Source organism: Pinus tabuliformis, chromosome 9, assembly GCF_031772625.1.
Source record: "Pinus tabuliformis cultivar Carrire ecotype Pingquan chromosome 9, CPIR1, whole genome shotgun sequence".
Taxonomy (NCBI): domain Eukaryota; kingdom Viridiplantae; phylum Streptophyta; class Pinopsida; order Pinales; family Pinaceae; genus Pinus; species Pinus tabuliformis.
In genome coordinates this window covers 927,598,862-927,620,047 of record NC_142307.1, presented here as the reverse complement: position 1 = coordinate 927,620,047, position 21,186 = coordinate 927,598,862, and the positions used below count along the sequence as shown (strand labels likewise).

The following is a 21,186-nucleotide window of genomic DNA, read 5'->3' as shown; positions in this document are numbered from 1 at the left end:
GAACGAAATCTTTGCATAGACTATGTCTAATAGGTAGCAGACCATGAAAAAATAAGGTTGTTGGCCTTTGTAAAGGTTTTGTTCTAGTTCAATATTGTCCCATGGAGAGCTTGATAAGATGTATACCTAGTTGAAAATATTGCCTTCAACTCGCACAATGTACATGAGTGGACCCTAATCTTCAAGTATTTTCTAAAAATTAGGTCAACCATAAAGCTAACACAACATAGCATCCACTAACTGAAAACGGGTTTTTGACATATTCATTGGATACTGTTTGTTTACTAATGCTTTGAAAGTACCCCTAGTGGTCCACCATGTCCTGAGAACTTCTCTATGCAAAATCCTAATGTTTTTCAGCCAATCTTCATCTAAGAACAATTCCCCCTGGGTAGATTGTAGTGCATATTGATGTTACAAGTGCTAAAAGGTGTAATGGGATTCCCATGGCTATCCTTTATCATGGCTTCTCTTTGGTTTGCATGCTTCACCAACCATTCTACAACTTTTACTCATGGGAACATATGTGGATGGGAAACTAGGATTTCTTAGCAGCCTTATATATTTTGGAATTTGGGTCATATGTAGGTAGATTATCCCTAAAAATACCCTACATATCTATAACTTTCTATATGTGGTAAACTTGTTGATGAAACATGGAGTGTCCTAAAACTGACGCTCAGAGGAATTAATAGGTCCTTCTTCATCAAATGACTCAAATTCTGGAGCTTCACAAGAACTTTTGTTAGATATGTACATGATTTTCCTTCAAAATCAATAAAAGGAAAAGGAACCCATTATAGAGATTAGCTTATTATTAATGAAAAATTTAAAGAATCGATAGGTATAAGTTTGAATGCTAGCTAGTTATAAAGTAATATTGCTAGATTCACAATCTTGACCAAGATGGACAAATTTTGTCCCATGAAGAAATTCATTGTGGCATTGGGTGAACAGCTAAGGTTTTTGAGTAGGGAAAACTAACTCATGCACTCAACTTCGAGAAGTAGAGAACTAGTTGAGATTTCAACCAAAAAGGTAAGCTAAAAGCATCAAAACAACTCTAAATATGAAAACCTATGTGCCATAGCAGGAGAAACCATAGGTAGTTGAAAAAAATAAAAAGTTGAGAGTTGGTGTGCTTTGTCAAAAGAGTTGTTGGGAATTTATGTCATCAAAAGTGGCATAGAGGTAAAAAAAAAGCAACTACTAGCCAACTTAGGTATAATCCTAGCGTCGAGTTGAGCAAGAGAAAGATAATGATGTAGCTAGTGGGGGTTCAAATGGCCTTCACAACTCTCTAAGAGAATTGTTAGATTTGAGCTTGTGGTTTTTTCCCTTTTTCAATGAGTCATACAATATGATACAATGTGCTCTGTGTCACTTGGAGGAGAGAGTTGAAGAGGAAGATTTTAAAATAGCCTAAATGTCGATAAAATTAAGCTAATACTCACCCATGTTATTAAATATGAAGCAAATAAGTGAATTCTCACTAATAAAATAATTTCTAGGTAAATAAATATGGTAAAAATAACCATAAAGAGCAAAAACCAAGTTAAATAAGGCTAATAAATTACTTACTTTGGCTTACCTAACTGAATATATTGTTAACTAGGAAAGATGAGGTGAAATTCACCATCGATAATGTGAATTGACCTTCGAAACAAGAGAGATATGATGTGAGGGATAAAGATTATTATGAACTTCTTTTAAAAAGTTTTCAAGAGCTTCTTTTTTTTCATTAATTACTTGAGTACTTTTCTTTTTAAATTGAATTTTCCTATTTTTAAATTGAATTTTCCTTTTGTTAACTCAACGTGACTAAATAAAAATCAAGAAAAATCCTTAAGAGTGAGAGAAAAGCTCAAGAGTGTCTTTTTGTTGCTTATTTGAGGCTTAAGGAGGCATTGTAGTCCTGAGTTAGGGTTTAGTTGTGTGCTAGAGCAATCAATTGAGCCTTAGTGTAGGAACACAGAGAGACAGGGAGGCCAAACGTTGAGCTGAAGAGATAGATTTTAAGGCCATAACATTGGATTGAGGCTCAGTGGGGCATTATATTGCTAGCTAGATGGTTAGTGGAGTATTGAGGAGGCTTAGAAAGGAAGATAAATTAGTTTGAAGGCCAAGTTACAAGGTTGTAATGCTACCTTAAGGCCCAATAGGGTTTATGGTGGTTAGTTAATTATTAGTAGGGAATTATGGAATTGGGATGATGATTAGTAGGTTACTATGTTGCTTGAAAAGTAAAAAATTTAAGAGAAATACTTTCAAAGGGGCTTAATTTTGGGTTGTAGCAATGGATTGAAGTTTAAAGGGCTGTTATAGTGTTTTCTTGAAGTCTAAGAGGGTGCTACATAGAAGTCAAAGTAATCAAGGATATGTCATATCATTATTGAGAGAAAGAAATATGTACATCAAAACCATTTTAATCATATAAAATTAAAGCGAAATTTGTGAAAAATAAAAATCTCGAAACAAGTTTAAGGAGGGACCCATATAATTTTCAAAACACGAGAGGGGAGTTGGTTGGGCTACCAACAATAGGATGAGAGTATTCGCTTTAATCTTGAGGTTGTAGGTTATATTTGCTTTTGGATCAGTTCGATCTTTCTCCACAACTCTCTAGATATAGTACCACCCCAAACCTCATAGCCATATAAAACAATAAGAGTGACGAGAGTCCTAAGAAAACTTCTTCTTTTTTTACTCCAAACCCAAAGATGAGTTGAGTTACAGTTGTTTTCAAGTATATGATAAGCTTTCCATCCTCCAATAATCTTCTTCTCAATGCTATAATTCTAGTTGAGTTGATGATGAATGTGAATACCTAAATATTTCTATGAAGAAACCTTCTTCAAGTACGTGTTATCATAGATGGAATTATCATGCTTAGTTATTTTGGATTTAATTATCATGACTTTAGTCTTCTTGGTATTAACAATCATACTCATCTTGGAGCAGTAATCATGGAGGATTTTAAGCTGCTTGTTGAGATCATCAAGGCTTTTGGTGAGAAGAAGGCTTTTGGCGAGAAGAATGATATTGTCATCATTATTAAATATAAAAATATTATTCTTTATTGTATTTTGTCATGTATAAATTAAGATGTAAATTTATAATTAATATACATTATACATGAATTAATTATGTAGATATGTCCATTTTGAAATAGAGTTTCTAGAATCTTAATTTAATTATCAATAATTATTAAATGGATAATATAGATTTAATATCTACGAAATGTTTTAGAATATTCTTAATAATAGTTACAAATCAAAGGATACGATTTCTTTCAAAAATAGTTATGCTACCCCTGGGAAATAGAATAGATGGTGACAAAGTGTTTAGTTACGGCACGCAGTGCCAAAAAGGTAGTGGTGAAAAGTTCTTCATTCCAAACTTGGTAGGAAAAAATCTAGCCAAAGTGAGGATCGGTGTGGTAAAGTAAAGTGCATCATAAATTTTTTAACACATAAGCTTAATAAACCATGATATTGTAACAAAACTTATTTATAAATTAAGAATCTCTATAGTAAAATAAAAATAAGCCTATATTTAATTGATATAATTTTTTTTTATAATAAATAATAATAATTTAAAATAAATTTATCATAAAATAAATATTTTGATAACATCAAACATATTTATATAAGTCCAGTAATAAATAATATTTTTTAAATATAATTTTATTTTACCACACAACTTTTAAAGCATTTCAAAACAAAACCTTTTAACTAGAGAACTTTCCACATAAAAGTTTGACTTGTTTTCGACCATCCAAATCATATCATATGAAAAGAATAAAATAAACAAAACGATAAACTGAACTCATCGTACACATAACATTAACTTAATCCTATACTAAAAATATCCGTTTGCTGAGGTGGTCAAGTGACGACAAAGAGGCCCACGGACTCTCCGCGCCCACAAATACCCACGGTTTAGGTATTTCCTTATCGAATCTCAACCCGCGGTCATATCAGATCCACGAAAGCAAAAAAAATATCATTACTCTTCGGATTTTCTGGAGAGATGGACCCATAGCATACTCACTTACACCAATTCTTAAAAACAAGTCACAAAGGCAATGATTGCCTTAGCGATTCACCAACATGCAATGCAGGGTAACATACATCTCAATACATCATAGATCCGACTGCGGCAGGCTCCACCACCGCTCCCGCTCTGACTTAAATCACTTGGATGTACTTAATTCAAGTGGATGTAGTTAATGAAAATGCAATGTCCACCTACACACATTCAACGAAACCTCCGGGCGCAAGATTTCGGGGCAATTCACCAACATGCAATGCATGGTAACATACATCTCCATACATCATGATTTATTTTCGGGCGGTTTCCATAGGTCCGACTGCGGCAGGCTCCACCACCGCTCCCGCTCTGACTTAAATCACTTGGATGTACTTAATGCACGTGGATGTAGTTAATGAAAATGCAATGTCCACTTAACACACATTCAACGAAACCTCTGGCACAAGATTTCGGAAAGGGCTAAGGAGCTTGCTATCGGATATTAAATGTCTGTTTAGTTGCAAGCTCGATAACCATATAAAACAAGCGCGCGGTACTTTCCGAACACTCCATCCCCACTGAAAGCTATATAACTATCGAGTTTGTAACTAAGCAAACATTTAATACCCAATAACAAACTCGTTAACCCTTGCCCAAAATTTCAAGCTCGCAGTCCCGCTCAAAATTTCAAACTCACAGTCCCGCTTGAAATGAACTCCATCCCCACTGAAAGCTATATAACTATCGAGTTTGTAACTAAGCAAACATTTAATACCCAATAACAAACTCGTTAACCCTTGCCCAAAATTTCAAGCTCGCAGTCCCGCTCAAAATTTCAAACTCACAGTCCCGCTTGAAATGAAATGTGAGAGGGTGGGTTGTGCCACGTAAATTTTTTAAATTGAAATGAAAAATGCCCCCTAATCGCTCTAACTCAATTAATTAATGTATTTAAGTTGGCAATATATTCGCACATGCTGACAACATCAACTCAACATTTCTCCTTGTCGAGACATTTTGAATTTCGATTGTATTGCATCACCGTGATTATTTGAATTTCAAGTTGGTTTGAATTCAAACATTCATTTCGCTCAGGCCCAGTTCCTTCTAACTTTCAATAGAGCGCCATGCATATCCACCCTAGGCGGTAGCACTATCGACCGAGAGTTCCCATCTCCCATGGTGCTGTAGCAGAATATATTGTAGGATTTTTGCTGCCAATTAACAAGTCCACCTATAAAATTTCTGATACCATCCATTGAATTTCCCTTTGAATGAGAAGATTCAATTTCTTTATCATCTTGTGTAAACATTTCGAATTAGTAGAATATGGCCCGTGTAGAGGTACATCAATGAGGCTCTGCAGGTTGACATAATTTTAGCATCGTACCCGTTTTGATTTCATATTTTTTAGTTTTGAGCGATTGATCTGTAGCGAGATCTATGGATCCCAACTTCCACTTAAAATTGCATGGATCGAACTCTTACCAAGTATTTGATCATACCATGATGCATTGTTTCTTTGTGCAGGTTACCACGTCAGCTGAATTGATGGCAAGCGAAGAACAAGTGAAACCCCTAGAGGAAGCTTTGAAGGCTACCGAGATTGAACCCATGATTGAAGGGCCTACTGAAGAAGAAGCTCCTGCCTGCAGTCCCAAACAAGAGGTTCCCGCGGCCGAGAAAAAAGTAGATGAAAGCCCCCCAATCGTAGAGAAATCTACAGAGCAAATAACTGTAATGCCGCATGCCTCAGAGCCTGAACCAGAATCGGCCCTGGTGGAATCCGATGAAGTGTCAAAACTAAACGATTCCACCAAAATGCCCGAACAAGCCGAACCTGCAAAACAAGAGACTGTTGGTCAACCATCCGCCGAGGGCGTGGGCGTTGAAGAAAAAGATAAAGGAGCTCCCACAGAAGAGAAGGCCGAGGTTGAGGGTAAGTCTGAAGAATAGGTTAATAGGTATGGAAGGAAAATAAATAGATCTGTCAATGTGCCAACGGTGGGTGTAATAATATGGACCATATTCAGTTTAGTTCGTAATGTACCGAGCAGGTTCGTTTCGTTTCAGTTTAACTCAGGGTCTCTTCTACTATTAGTTGAACACGCTAAACGATCCTGTCGGCCTTTCTCTCACATATTCAAAGTTAAGTTTGTACAACCGTTTCAAAATATTGGTACCAGAGGTTGTATGACTAGTATTTTTCTGGTTAAGCTCAGATGACATATTTAGCAGCAGTATCATGTTTGATATTCCACCATTTCGATTTTACGTTTTGACGAAATAAATTAAATTAAATGTAGTTAAGTAAGAAAATTTAGAAGTAATAATATAAGTAATATGGGATCAAATTCGATAGAGCGGGTTAGTTCATAACGTGGAAGGTGGAAGGCTGAGTAAATTTTACACAATCACAATATTAAAGATAAACTATAAATTATTTTTTATAGACTAAATCATAAATAAAATTTCAAATATGAATATTTTCAATTTTAATGAATGAATGTGTGTTTCTCTTTTAAAAGGGTTAAAGCTTCGGATCAAGAGTTAGTTGAAGTAGGTATGTTTTAGTAGATTTTAATAGTAAAAAAATATTGTATATAAGTGGGTCTCTTCTTTATTAATAAAGAAGAGTTTGGTGTTTTATTTAATTATGATTTTTACACTTAAAAATTAGTTATTTCTTATTTTTAAAATTAGGAATAAAACTATTTTTTAAAATTATAAAATTATTATGATTAAGATATTTATTTTAATTACAAGATTATTATAATTAGCTAATTAACCCACCTCACTAGGCCAATATTTTGGAAAAAAGAAAAAACATATGACTCACTCACTTTAAGAAATATCATTCAATTGTGTACTATCTTTCAACTTTAATTAACATTCCATAAGGGTGCATTATAATAGAACTAATATCCTTTGTCGTCTCATCTGTTATAACGTTTGACATCTCACACTTACAATTGTCGATTGTGAAGCCGTAGTATTTGGAGGTCTAAAATTTGTTGAAATTATAATTTAATTTGTAATTTTATATTTAAAGTGTCTTATTTGTTATGAGTTATTTTTGTAAGGCTATATCGAAGTATCATTAGCAAGTTTTACAACATTGAAAGATGGTTGGAAGAAATTAATTGTAATATACTAGTCAAACAAGGTTGTCTCATGTTCCCCATTTTTTTGGCATTTACATTGATAAGATAGAATGTTGGTCAAAAGAAGCTAGTTGTATTGGGCCAACTCTTGTTGGTATAGCCATCATCCTTCCTTTTTATGCTAATGATATTGTTCCTTTGACCTTAATAATGATTTAAGAATCCTCAAAGACTTTTGTTCTAGTATAGGTATAACTATGGACATAGAAAAAATAAAGGATATGTTAATCAAATGTCATTAGATCATTTATGACACTTTCATATATATGATAATAATAGTTTGGAGGAAGTGTGCTCATACAAATATCTTGAAATCTATATTAATCATAAAATCAATTGTAACTATAGTGTTAAAAAATGATAAATGAGGGATGGAAATTTTAATATGGACTTGAAAAAAGTGTAAATTAGCAAAACTTTAGTGGTGGAATAAGAAAAAATTCTATTTGATACTCTTGTCACTCCTTTTATCTTATACAAATATGAACTCTCGGGATGCAATATTTCTAGAGAATATTGGATAAGTAAGGACAAAATCCAAAAGAATGTTATAAGTTAAAAACGTGATATTAAAACCAATGTACCCTATCTTATCCTCCTTAAAAAAGTGAACCTATCCCCCATTTAGTAGGTGGCCACGGTTAGGTACTTAATGTATAAGAAAAATATAAACAACAGGGATGACAAGAGCCTCCCCAAAATTGCTTCCAACTCTAAGCATAACCACCAATGGCTCAACGTAAGAATGACATTGAGACGCCATGTATGGGTTAGGTTTTTGGGGATTAAGGAAGATTTCACCATGTAGGTATAATATTAAATTATTATTAGTAAATAAAAATAAGTTAAGATAATATAAGGACACGATCAACCCTAATCTACAAGATCAAAAGTATATTTCAATTTCTACTAGCACAAAGAACGAAAGAAACATTGCTAAAATACTAACCAATTCCCTTAGGCTACATAATGAAATTAAATGTTATACATTTCCAAAACATTGAGATGCAAGAATATGTAATCTTTTTAACTCTAAGAAGGTTGAGAATAAAAACTACTTTTTCTTAAAATACTTTCAATACCCCCAAAATAAAAAATTCAATTTCAAAATATTTATTACAACCTTGTCCTTTGTAAATTATTGAAACATAATAAATATAATAAGTTTGAAAAAAAATTCTAATAATTTTGTTAAAATTAGGATTTAAAAAAAATAGAATGTCAAATATATTAATTATGTTTGTCAATCAATATTATCTTCGCATTATATTAAAGTATAAAATATATTTCTTCATCTTTCCATTTCAATGTTAAATTTAAAATATGTATTTAAAATTATGTAATTGATATTTATCAAGGAAAGAGTCATTTCAAATATTAATTTACTTAATTAAAAACTTGATTTTTTGATATGAAGCTGATTTAGTTATCATTAATATTTTCATGCTAGAATATCGATCGACTACAAATATAGATATACTATAACATTTCAAATTTGTCTCACTAACATCATACTACAAATATAGATATACTATAACATTTCAAATTTGTCTCTCTAACATCATAATTTTTTATGTTTATGTTAAGTTGGTTGATGTACGGTTTATTAGTAAATTAATTTTTTAAATAACATGTTTTATATTGTTTTATAAATCGTTATTTTATGAGAAATTTTAAAAAATAGGAAATAATAATTTACATTATAGGGATGGAATTAAATATACTTCTAAAAGAACAATTTTTTTTTTTTAATAATACCTTTTTTGGTTTAAATAAGTTTATTTTATGAAATTATATCAAAATTTATTTTCCATGATTTTTTAGGCTAGAAATTTTATTTACAAAGCTTAATTTTTTTTTTAGTCTACAAAATGGTTTATTAGTCCAAATTTCATTATACAAAAAATTAAGTTATAATATTGGTAAATGCTAATGCTAAAGTTGTTCCAATCCAATTCTTCATATTCTTTCACCCCAATAAAACAACAATAATTTATATTTTATAAGTTTATTAAAATTATAAAACATTTTATAAAAGAAAATGGAATTTAAAAATAAAATATTTAAATGTTCATTTAATTTGAATTGTTTAACTCAAATAATTTATTATTAAAATTTTTATATAAATTATATATTTTTTTTGGGTTAAAGATTGAAATTATAACGATTTAAGTTTAATATATATAAAATTTATTAAAAGAATATAATTTAAATATTATAATTTTATATGTAAATTAGTTTATTAGAAGTTAATTATATATAAGTATAATATTTATAAGTTGGTAAAATTGAATTTTTTTGTGTAAGGGTTAGGCTTTTATTAGAAAAACAATACAAGTTTCAAGCGATAGCTTGGTTGGTCGAGTTCATGTTGCTAAGTACCTTGCCTATCGGGAGGTCATGGGGTCAAATCTCCTTGACGCCCTTAGGGTTAGGCCTTTCTAGTTTGGTCGGCAGATAGATCCCTTCAGGTTGATCTGCCAAGATTTTCCCATGGATGTAGCAGTCACTCAGTGCTCGTGAACCACCCTTAAAAAATATTTAGAAAAACAATACAGAGGAAGTGTATTTGTGCTACTGGTTTGCTTGAGGGGAAACCGAACTAGAAGAAAAAATTCAAAATCTTTGTATTACATTTTCTTCGTTTGAGCATTGCATCTAATAGAGCAAATTACCCCGAACTAGAAGAAAAAATTCAAAATATTTGTATTACATTGTCTTCATTTGAGCATTGCATCTAATAGAGCCAAAAACCTATAGAGACTATGAAAACTATGAGACTAACTGTAGGCTCCCAAGCCTATCATTTCTGATAAAAATTGAGTAAATAGAATAACACTCTTGTCATTTCATAGAGCCATTCATGAAATCTATAGAAAGCAATGCACTATTAATATAGGACTGGGACTGATCCGGCCAATTATGCATAAGAGCACTTGATACTTATGCCTGAGAGAGGCATGCTGCTAGAAAAAATGCAAATGAGAGGAGAACCGACTGTAGACCAACCAAGAAGCCCTTTGTCGATGACTTGAACCCTAGTTGGTATGGCTAGTGACAAGCCCTTGACCATGTTATCACCATGCATAACAGACCCGAAAGGAACCCAAGCCATTGTCATGCCCAAGTGGAATGTCTAAGAGATTGAGTAGTAATGTGAACATATGCACCTTGGCACTTCAAAAATCCTTCACTTTAATAAGAAAATCAATGGAAATGTGATGCCTGATACACAAAAAATGAAAATGCCTTCTTTTTCACTCTTAAACACCAGTGAAATATGTGTTCACAAATCACTTTGGTTTAATTGAAAAATCAAGCTAATCACAAAAGTGTGCAGTTGATTTTTATAAAATTACCATTAGCTTTGCTATATGCATAGGATATTGCATTGAGTTTTTGGTTAAACCCAAATTAGGTTCGGGCTGACCTAAAAAATTTATAAAATTTCCATAGTTTAACTTTGTACATTAAAAGATAGTATTTTTTTGAATATATATATATATATATATATATATATATATATATATATATATATATATATATTGCAATTTGATTTGCTATCATATTGAACATGTTATTGCTCAATGTTTTTTATATGTAATAGGTGTCAAGTTATATATATATTTCTACTTCATAATAATAATTTAATTCGAAGTGTCCCACTGTTGTTTAAAAAATTACTATTTTAAGTATTTAATGGTGTCAATTTAGTAGTTATAAAATATTAAATTTTCGGTATTATAATATAATATAGTATTTATAAAATAATTTGAAATTTACAATTAAGTTGATCTATCAATTAAAGTATTGGACTTAAATAATGATGTAATTGCAAAAATGCATGCATCACTTACCTTTTGAAGTTTTGGAGTATAGGGCCTCGTTGATGTATTGCAACCATCTATTGTCCTCTATCTTCATCTCATCATCTATTGTGTTCGCCTCAATCATGGAAGTTCAAGGAGAGTCTGACAAGATCCCTCTCACTCTCGAGCAACTTGCAGAGTTATTTCGTCTTTGTTGTAGCATGTTATTATTCATTGTCCTTCTCGGAATGGATACAATGAAGGAAAGAAAGAAGAGAGCCCATTGGGATCCTTACAATGCACTCGTCCTTAGTGGTCTAACCATCCAAGTTATGAACATGGTGAACAGACATAACTTTACTAAAAGAGATCTTGAACAATCCATAGCCATTGAGTGGTGAGGTAATAAGGAATAACTTATTTATGATACATTGGAGCAGGGTAATGTTAATTGCAATAATAACCTACATGTTTCTAAGGATGTCCCATCCCAGTTATGAAGATTCATGGGGAAAATTAACTCCTTTAGGACTCACTATGTTCATCTACATTGTCCTTGAGTTCTCCACCATATATCATTGCTTGGGTCACTCTGGCTTATCTAAGTTCATTCCCTATTTCTTCTATTTTTTGCCACACATTAAGGAGGTTACTGAATATTCGTTCATAGTATCGAGTGTGCTAATATCAATGTTATTGGTATGGCTTCTCCTCCTCCTCAACTATACAAGAATAGCCAATAGAAGCATACTAAATATCATTTCTTAAAAAAATCCCATAATAATTTCTAGAGGCCAGGAGAAATTTTGTAAGGGACAACAAGTAATTCTTCGAGGCTGAGTTAGGTTGGACATATTGATAAGAGGATCTTCTAGGTAGTGCATGTGAGGGGCTACACAACCTTGGCATAGAGGTTGATGTAGGCATTTCGAGCAGCCCAATTTGAGCCAAATTTGGGGTTGGATTAGTGTTGGGTGAGGCAATATTTGTCTCACTAATTTTTGTGGCTATTTTATCATATAGAGGATTGTTAGTTTTGGGCATCTAGAGGTTGTAGTCAAAATTTCATTGTTGCATAATAATAAAACCCTCAGTTGTTCGATTAGTTTTCCCACATTGGGTTCTTCTGGGGACAATTGTCCAAAAATAACGTGTCAATTTTATTGTGTGTGCTATCATCTTCTCAGTGTCTAGTTTATTTCTGCAACGCACTTTATGTGTGAAAATTTGCGGTATGATTTATTCATTATTTTTTCGTAAAAAAATAAACTGCATAATTTAATCAGCTAGAAGAATAAATTTATAGTTGCTACAATTTAAGGAAATTTTCACATTGCTAAAACTAGTAATGCCACTCTTGTTGCTAATCTATTCTTTCGAGAAGTTGTAAGATTACATGGAGTTCCTAAAAGTATCGTCTTTGATCAAGACATCAGATTTTTGGGACATTTCGGAAGAAGATTGTGGAGGAAACTGGGCACATAATTGAACTTTAGTTCAACATACTACCCACAAACAGGTGGTCAAACTGAAGTGGTGAATAAAATTTTAGGCAATATTTTGCGCAGTTTGGTTGGAGATCATCCCAAGCAGTGGGATCAAGTCTTGGCTCAAGTTGAGTTTTCTTATAATGACACTCCACTTCTCTTTTACCAGGCACATAGATTCTATATACCTTTGAAGTTTCACTGTAGCCACGTTGCTCCCCCATGCATGAAAAGGGTAATGTAGGGCCTCTTTTGGATGATGCCACAATGGAGGAGGCACCTTTTGGAGATGCACACATGCACTTTAGGACTTTATTGGGGTTAGGATCACTCTTGTACCTTTGCATCAATTCCTTGATGTATTATTGCCTACTTTCGAGGATGATGTCATGGTGGAGACCATTCTTCTCCAACACGTTTTAGTTATTTTTGGTATTATGTTATGTTTTAAAACTATTTCAAGGTCATCTTATGACCTTTGGCCTAGCTGAATGCTCAAGTAAAGTTGTTTAGGGGTTTTACTTGTAAAATCATGAAAAAGTGACTTGATTACCCTCCTATACGCACAAGAGAACCATGCACATTTCCGTATACGCACAATTTCTGTATATAGAAGTTGCGCATATACTGTAGATTCACATATATACAAGACATGCATATATGGAAGATATACACATAAGAAAGTTACGCATATACGAAAGATATATGCATATACAAAAGTTGCATATATACGGTTGATGCACACATATTGTAGTTATATATACTAAGGTTTCACATACATGGACGTTATGTGTATATACAGAAGTTGCACATATACCTAGAAGATATGTGCATATAGAAAAGTTTCGCATATACAAAATATATGCGCATATCTTCCATATATGCACAATTTCCGTATATGCAAAATTTCCATATATGAAAGTTGCACATGTAAGGTAGATGCACATACATAAAAGACGTACATATATGGAAGATATGCACATATAAGAAAGTTACGCATATACAGAAGATATGCGCATATCTTCCGTATATGCACAATTTTTGTATATGGAAGTTGCGCATATACGGTAGATGCACATATATAAAAGACGTGCATATACGAAAGATATGCACATATAAGAAATTTACGCATATACGGAAGTTGCACATATACGGTAGATACACATATACAAAAGATGGACATATACGAAAAATATGCGCATATATTCTATATATACACAATTTCCGTATATGCGCAATTTTTGTATATGGAATTTGTGTATATAAGGTAGATGCACATACATAAAAGACGTGCATATACGGAAGATATGCACATATAAGAAAGTTATGTATATACGGAAGATATGCACATATCTTCCGTATATGCACAATTTCCATATATGCGCAACTTCTGTATATGGAATTTGCGCATATACGAAATTTATGTATACACGAAAGATATGCACATATCTTTCGTATATGCACAATTATAATATATGTGCAATTTATGTATATGGAATTTGCGCATATACAATGAAGATACATAAACAGCCTGCATATATGGAAGATATGTAGATATAAGAAAGTTAGGGATATACTGAAGATATACGCATATTTTCCGTATATGCACAATTTCCATATATGCGTAATTTCTACATATGGAAATTGTGTATATACAAAAATTGTGCATATACGAAAGATATGCGTATATCTTCTGTATATATATAACTTTCTTATATGTGCATATTTCCGTATATGCGCAATTTCTATATATGGAAGTTGCGCATATACTGTAGATTCACATATATAAAAGACATGCATATACAGAAGATATACACATATAAGAAAGTTATGCATATACAGAAGATATGTGCATATACGGAAGTTGTGCATATATGCTTGATGCACATATACAAAAGTTGCACATATACTTGGAAGATATGTGCATATAGAAAAGTTTCGCATATCCAGAAGATATGCGCATATCTTCCGTATATGCACAATTTCCATATATGCAAAATTTCCATATATAGAAGTTTCACATGTATGGTAGATGCACATACATAAAAGACGTACATATATGAAAGATATTTACATATAAGAAAGTTACGCATATACACAAGATATGTGAATATCTTCCGTATATGCGCAATTTTCGTATATGAAAGTTGCACATATACGGTAGATGCACATATATAAAAGACGTGCATAAACGGAAGATATGCACATGTAAGAAATTTACCGCATATATGGAATATATGCACATAAATGGAAGTTGCGCATATACGGTAGATGCACATATAGAAAAGATGGACAAATATGAAAAATATGCGCATATATTGCGTATATGCACAATTTCCGTATATGCGCAATTTCTGTATATGGAATTTGCGTATATACGGTAGATGCACATACATAAAAGACATGCATATATGGAAGATATGCACATATAAGAAAGTTATTTATATACGGAAGATATGCACATATCTTCTGTATATGCACAATTTCCGTATATGCGCAATTTTTGTATATGGAATTTGCGCATATATGATGCAGATACATATGTATACGATGTAGATACGATGCAGATACATAAATGATGTACATATATGAAAGATATGTGCATATCTTCCGTATATACATAAATACGTCATTTATGTATACGATGCATATACATAAATGACGTGCATATACGGAAGATATGCACATATAAGAAAGTTAGGGATATACCGAAGATATGCACAATTTCCATATATGCGCAATTTCTATATATGGAAATTGCGTATATACGGAAATTGAGCATATATGGAAGATATGTGCATATCTTCTGTATATACATAACTTTCTTATATGTGCATATTTCCATATACGTGAAATTTCTTTATGTGGAAGTTGCACATATACTGTATATTCACATATATAAAAGACATGCATATATGGAAGATATACACATATAAGAAAGTTACGCATATAAAGAAAATATGTGCATATACGGAAGTGGCGTATATACAAAAGATGCACATATACAAAAGTTATATATACTAAAGTTTCACATACATGGAGGTTATGTTTATATACGGAAGTTGCACATATACCTGGAAGATATGTGCATATAGAAAAATTTCGCATATACAAAAGATATGCGCATATCTTCTGTATATGCACAATTTCCGTATATGAAAATTTTCTATATATGGAAGTTGCACATGTATGGTAGATGCACATACATAAAATATGTACATATATAGAAGATATGCATATATAAGAAAGTTATGCATATACAGAAGATATGCACATATCTTTCGTATATGCACAATTTCCGTATATGCACGTTTTTTGTATATGGAAGTTGCACATATACGGTAGATGCACATATATAAAATACGTGCATATATAGAATATATGTACATATAAGAAATTTACGCATATACGGAAGATATGCACATATACAGAAATTGCGCATATATGGTAGATTCACATATACAAAAGATGCACATATATTGAAGATATGCGCATATATTGCGTATATGCACAATTTCCGTATATGCACAGTTTCTGTATATGGAATTTTCGCATATACAAAATTTATATATATACGGAAGATATGCGCATATCTTCTATATATGTACTTGAGCTAAGGTCATTTCAATCTTTCATCCTCTCTTTAGGTGTAACCACAAGTTCAACCAGTGAAGGTGTCCCATGGGTCTAGGGAAGCCTCATTGGAATTGAACCTTTCCCAGTGTTGAAAAACTCATATCTTTACACCATTGGAGTCTTGTAAAATTTTCCCCTTATATAACACATTTTGAGAAGGAGTTGTTATCATTAGGGCAACCAAGATAGTTTCAACATTCTCCTAACTTACAAGGCATTAAGGATGCACATGGTACAAACATGCTATCAAAATGGATAAATGCAAAGCTTAGTTAGTAGCAAAGGGTTACTCCCACTTACAGTATTTGTTGATAGTTTTTCTCTTGTTCCTAAGTTTACTTCTATTATAATTATTATATCTATTGTACTAATTTTGATCTTGAAGTAGAACAAATGGATGTGAACATAACATTCCTTTTTGGGGATCTAGAAGAAGAAAACTACATGAAGAAACTAGAAGGATTTGTTGTGAAAGGAAAGAAAGAGTCGGTATGCATGCTAAAAAATTCCTTTTATGGGTTAAAACAATCACCAATGATGCATATAATGATCAATCATCATTTCCAATTAAATGTTTGTTTTAATAAGGATAAAAAATATATGGAGATTTTTCATGATGTTCAATAAAGGGTGTCAACATGGGAAAGGTAATACTTTGGCTCTCACATGTTTTAGAAAATTGATATCTCATTGTCCATAAACATTAGAGGTTAAAAAATAACATATGTTCTAGATCTAAGTTTGTTCCAACTTAGTTATATCTTGAACCACAAATTGGTGTTGACCTCATGGATATGAAAGAAATTTTGTATCTTAATGTAGGGTAGTCTTGTCATGAAATAAGGTTAGAAATCAAAACTCAAAAAAATTTGCATCGCTAGAAAATATCATGGAAGGGATTACCTTTTCCCCAAACCTTTCCAGAACCAATGAGTCTGCCTCCTCCCTGCAGCATAAGGAGGCGCCATCTGAGATCCTGATAGCAATATCAATGGATTTGACTGAATAACTATCTCTTTCACCAGTTTTCTTGATTGAGGCCCTAAATTTCGTCGAGGCCTGCTTAAACCCTAGCATCCCATTACAAACTTTCAAACACTTTTTCACATATTTGGATACATATTTCACCTTTGAGGTATTTGGGGTTAAGTACATTACAAAAATTCAACCCTAGGTGACTATTATCCATATGATCCTAGTTAAATAGATAAATTTATAAATTTAATATAATGTAGAAATTACTTTCAAATCATGGCATCAATCACACAATAACTAAAAATTTAAGTACTTGAAGAATAAAATAGTTTTGCAGATACATAAGTAATTTCTTCTTCAAAATCAGATTTGCATACCTCAAGGAAACCTCTACAAGCTACTCAAATAACAATTGTATGGTCATCAAAATCATTTCAAAATGAGGTATACGATCTACACAAAAAATAAAGGCAGAAGTTGTACAATTGTTATATTGCTCCATACGACCATACAGATCCATACATTTGTATTGATTCTTTTTACAATTTCCTTTCAACCTATTGAAAACCTATAAGTTCATCCTTATTGTGCATTTCTTTCTCTCAGTTGTTCAATGTGAGCAATACCTCTCTATCTTGTTGTATTTATGTTTTTTTGAAACATGTACAAGTCCTTTCTTGCACTACATTTCTCAATGTACATATTGTTCGAGACCTTTTCTTCATATTTGGAAAAAATTTTGCATGGGGAAATACCATGTGTTTGTTGACATAATCAAACCCTCATATGAATAGGAAATTCATGCTTTAAAAGGATTTCATGAAAGAGAAAGTGGCAGGTGGCAATATGGACCCATTTTATTTATTCGAAAGACAAAAGGAAGTGCTCCACTTGAGGAGGATTAGATCCTTGAAAAAATAAATATTATTTTATGAATTAGGGTTTGATTTGGAAGATCTAAATAGAGGAGAGGGTACTTTTGCCAAAGTCATATCTTGAATATTGGGAGTTCCCTCCAAGCTTAGTTGAATATATTTGGGAGGATTAGAAGAGGGGTTATGTAATCTTTTTCCATCACTATATTCTTTCCATGAATGATTATGGTTTTTGAAATTTCCATGAGTTTAGGTGAGACTTGTTTGGTCCTCTTGACCATATTACAAAATCAAATTCAAAAAATGATGTATTTTTGGTTGTTTTTCCAATAAGAAGGTTGTACTAATTTCTCTACTTCATTTAAGAATTCATGTTTTGGTTATTCCTTTGTTGTTCATGGTTGTTTGTTATCACTTAGTGGTATTTTCGTGTTTATGATGGTGCATATTCTTTAAGGGTTCCTAGTTATTCTTTTTTTTCATGTTGCCAAGCTCCGATCTTCCAACTCTTAGGAAGCAATAACGACATCACTAGTACCTCAGTAGCCACAATCAAATCTCTCCTTTTACTCTATCGTTAGTCAAAAATTTGTTTTGTACTAATTAAGCCACATTAGTGAATGGCTTAATTGTGTCTTCTTTGTCATATTCAAAGCCTTGCATTTTGATTTTAACTCCATCACACAAATAGATAGGCATTTGTCTTTGTAAATTCCACCATTCTTTTTATTTTAAATAAATACAATAAAACTAAATTTTGGTAGGGTTTCCTCCCTTGTGCTGGAAAAGAATTGGCCTAAAGTGAGGAAGCATTGTTGTTTTGATGGGAAACATTTCCAAGTTCTCATAGGGTTGCACTTGGTTAAGGGAATTTGTAATATTTGATGTATAGGTTTGGTAGGTAATAAATTGGCATTGTTGTTGAGGATGGTGTCCAATTCCAAATATTTAGTAGATTAGTTACAATGGTTTGACGAGGGCATTTCTTTGAAGATCTGGTGGCTCTAGGAGGAAGAAAAGCATTGTACCAAAATATTTTGAAGTGACATGTTGTATGTAGAGGCGAAGACATCCAATGGGATTGAAGGCATTTGAAAACTCACCAAGTGATTCCATTGATGTCGAAAGGAAGTATGTTTGTAATATGTTTTTTAAATTTCATATCAAATTTTTAGTTTGAAGATAGATGGCTTTTGTGGTATGATTGCATCTCACTTTTAATCTTTTTAGTATAATATATTTTCCTTATGCATTCCCCCACTCAAACAAGGGAGTCCCAATTCAACTCTTTGCTTTTGTAACTCCTATTCACTGCAATATTCCCTACCATTATTTCCTGCCATATTATGTCCCTCTGCTCTATATGGAAAGGTTGAGGTCAGAAAAGCATCAGATCACTCACTTTCCATGAGTGGGATAGAAGAAGAAATACTTTTGAAGTTGCAAGGAACCTATGCCCATGCACACAACTTTTAATACAATTATCATTATGATGAAGGTACACTTCCATCAAGTCTTTATTGCATGCTAGATTTGGACATCTGAACTATGACAACCTTCGTTTGTTGAAGAAAAATGGTGTTACTGGTTTGCCAACTATTCCTAGGAAACTTAAGCAATGTGATGCTTGTACCTTAGGAAAGCACAACAAACAATAATTTCATGATTCTCATTCCAGAGCACATAGAAAGATTGAACTCATTCATTTTGATTTATGTGGCCCTATGCATGTTCCTTCTGCAAATGGAAATAAATATATGATGACATTTATTGATGACTACACTAGAATGTGTTGGGATTATTAATGCTTGTTCCTCTCTCTTGTATTGGTTAGGTTCCCTGATAGTCTATCAAGGCTAAATCCTAGTTTGGAAAACTTAGTTGATTGATGCCCTAGTTTGAGACCTCATCCTTATAAAATCCTAATCTATGATAACCATTTTTATTGTTTTTGGAGTTGTGCTTGCTAGACTTAACTCTCCTTCCTTGAGTAACCTCAAGCCCTAGCCCTAGCCCTAGGGTTGCTTTGACTCCATTTTCCCTAACCTTAGATTAGAGTAACGCACTAGTCTTAGCATAATTTCTGTCATTTTCACAATACCCAAAGTCTCATCCTAGGTAACAGTTTATCTAGGTTTTGACCCTAAGAATTGGGTATCAACTAGGCCTTTGTGTTGCACATAGTGTTGCCATTGATGACAACAATATGTCATTGTTTTCAAAGGGAATGTATGAGACAATAACAACATGTCTCTTTATGAAGTGATATGATAGTTGGATCTTTCAGAAAGTATCATTACATGAAGATTTAGGTGCTTGAAGTTGTTTTAGTTTTTGACGAAGTTATGTTGTTCAAAATAGTCTACAAATAGAATGGTTGCATAGATCTCCTAAATAGATTTCCAATGGTATTTCCTTCTTAGAAAAACCCCTCCCAGATGAGAGGTTATGGCTAGTTGAAAATCATCATTAGTTGTATTGAATTAAAAGAACCAAAGTGTTAGGTCCCTATAATACTAGTGTATTCCCCTTATTGTTATTAGTGTATCCCCCTATTTTTATTTGTGTGCCCATGTGTCCCCCATGTTGTTACTATTATGCCCCATAGAATCCCACTATTGTTATCATTGTGCCATTACATTATTATTGTTATGTAGGCTCTAATTATATTATGAAATGACTCCATTTGCACATATATGGAAGATATGCGCACATCGGAAGTTGCGCATATATAGAGACTAAAGTTTTGATCAATTTTTGTATATGCGCATATCTTCTGTATATACACAGTTTCTCTATATGCACATATCTTTTGTGTATGTGCAACTTCTGTATATGCACATAAATTCCATGTATGCACAACTTCAATATATGCACATCTTCTGTATATGTGCATATCTTTCATATATGCATATCTTATATATATATATATATATATATATATATATATATAGATATATCCATGTCTTCCGTATATGCACGTCTTCTGTATATGCACGGATTTCGTATATGAATATCTTCTGTATATGTTCATATCTTCTATATATGCACGTCTTCTATATATGTGCATCTACCGTATATGCGCAACTTCCACATATGCACATATAAGGAAGATATGCAAATCTACACAAAATGTTCTTATACAAATGATATGTGCATCTACATAATACATGCGCATATACGAAATATGTGCACATATGAAAGTCGC

At 32.5% G+C, this 21,186-nt stretch overlaps 1 protein-coding gene across 1 annotated transcript; it reads left to right on the top strand.

The window, feature by feature from the left end:
- Positions 1–5,361: 5,361 nt before the first annotated feature.
- On the top strand, positions 5,362–5,988 carry LOC149151791 (uncharacterized). The gene is made up of 2 exons (XM_089443270.1): positions 5,362–5,376; positions 5,563–5,988. The coding sequence occupies exons 1-2, from the start codon at positions 5,362–5,364 to the stop codon at positions 5,986–5,988; spliced, it is 441 nt and encodes a 146-aa protein (XP_089299396.1).
- Positions 5,989–21,186: the final 15,198 nt, after the last annotated feature.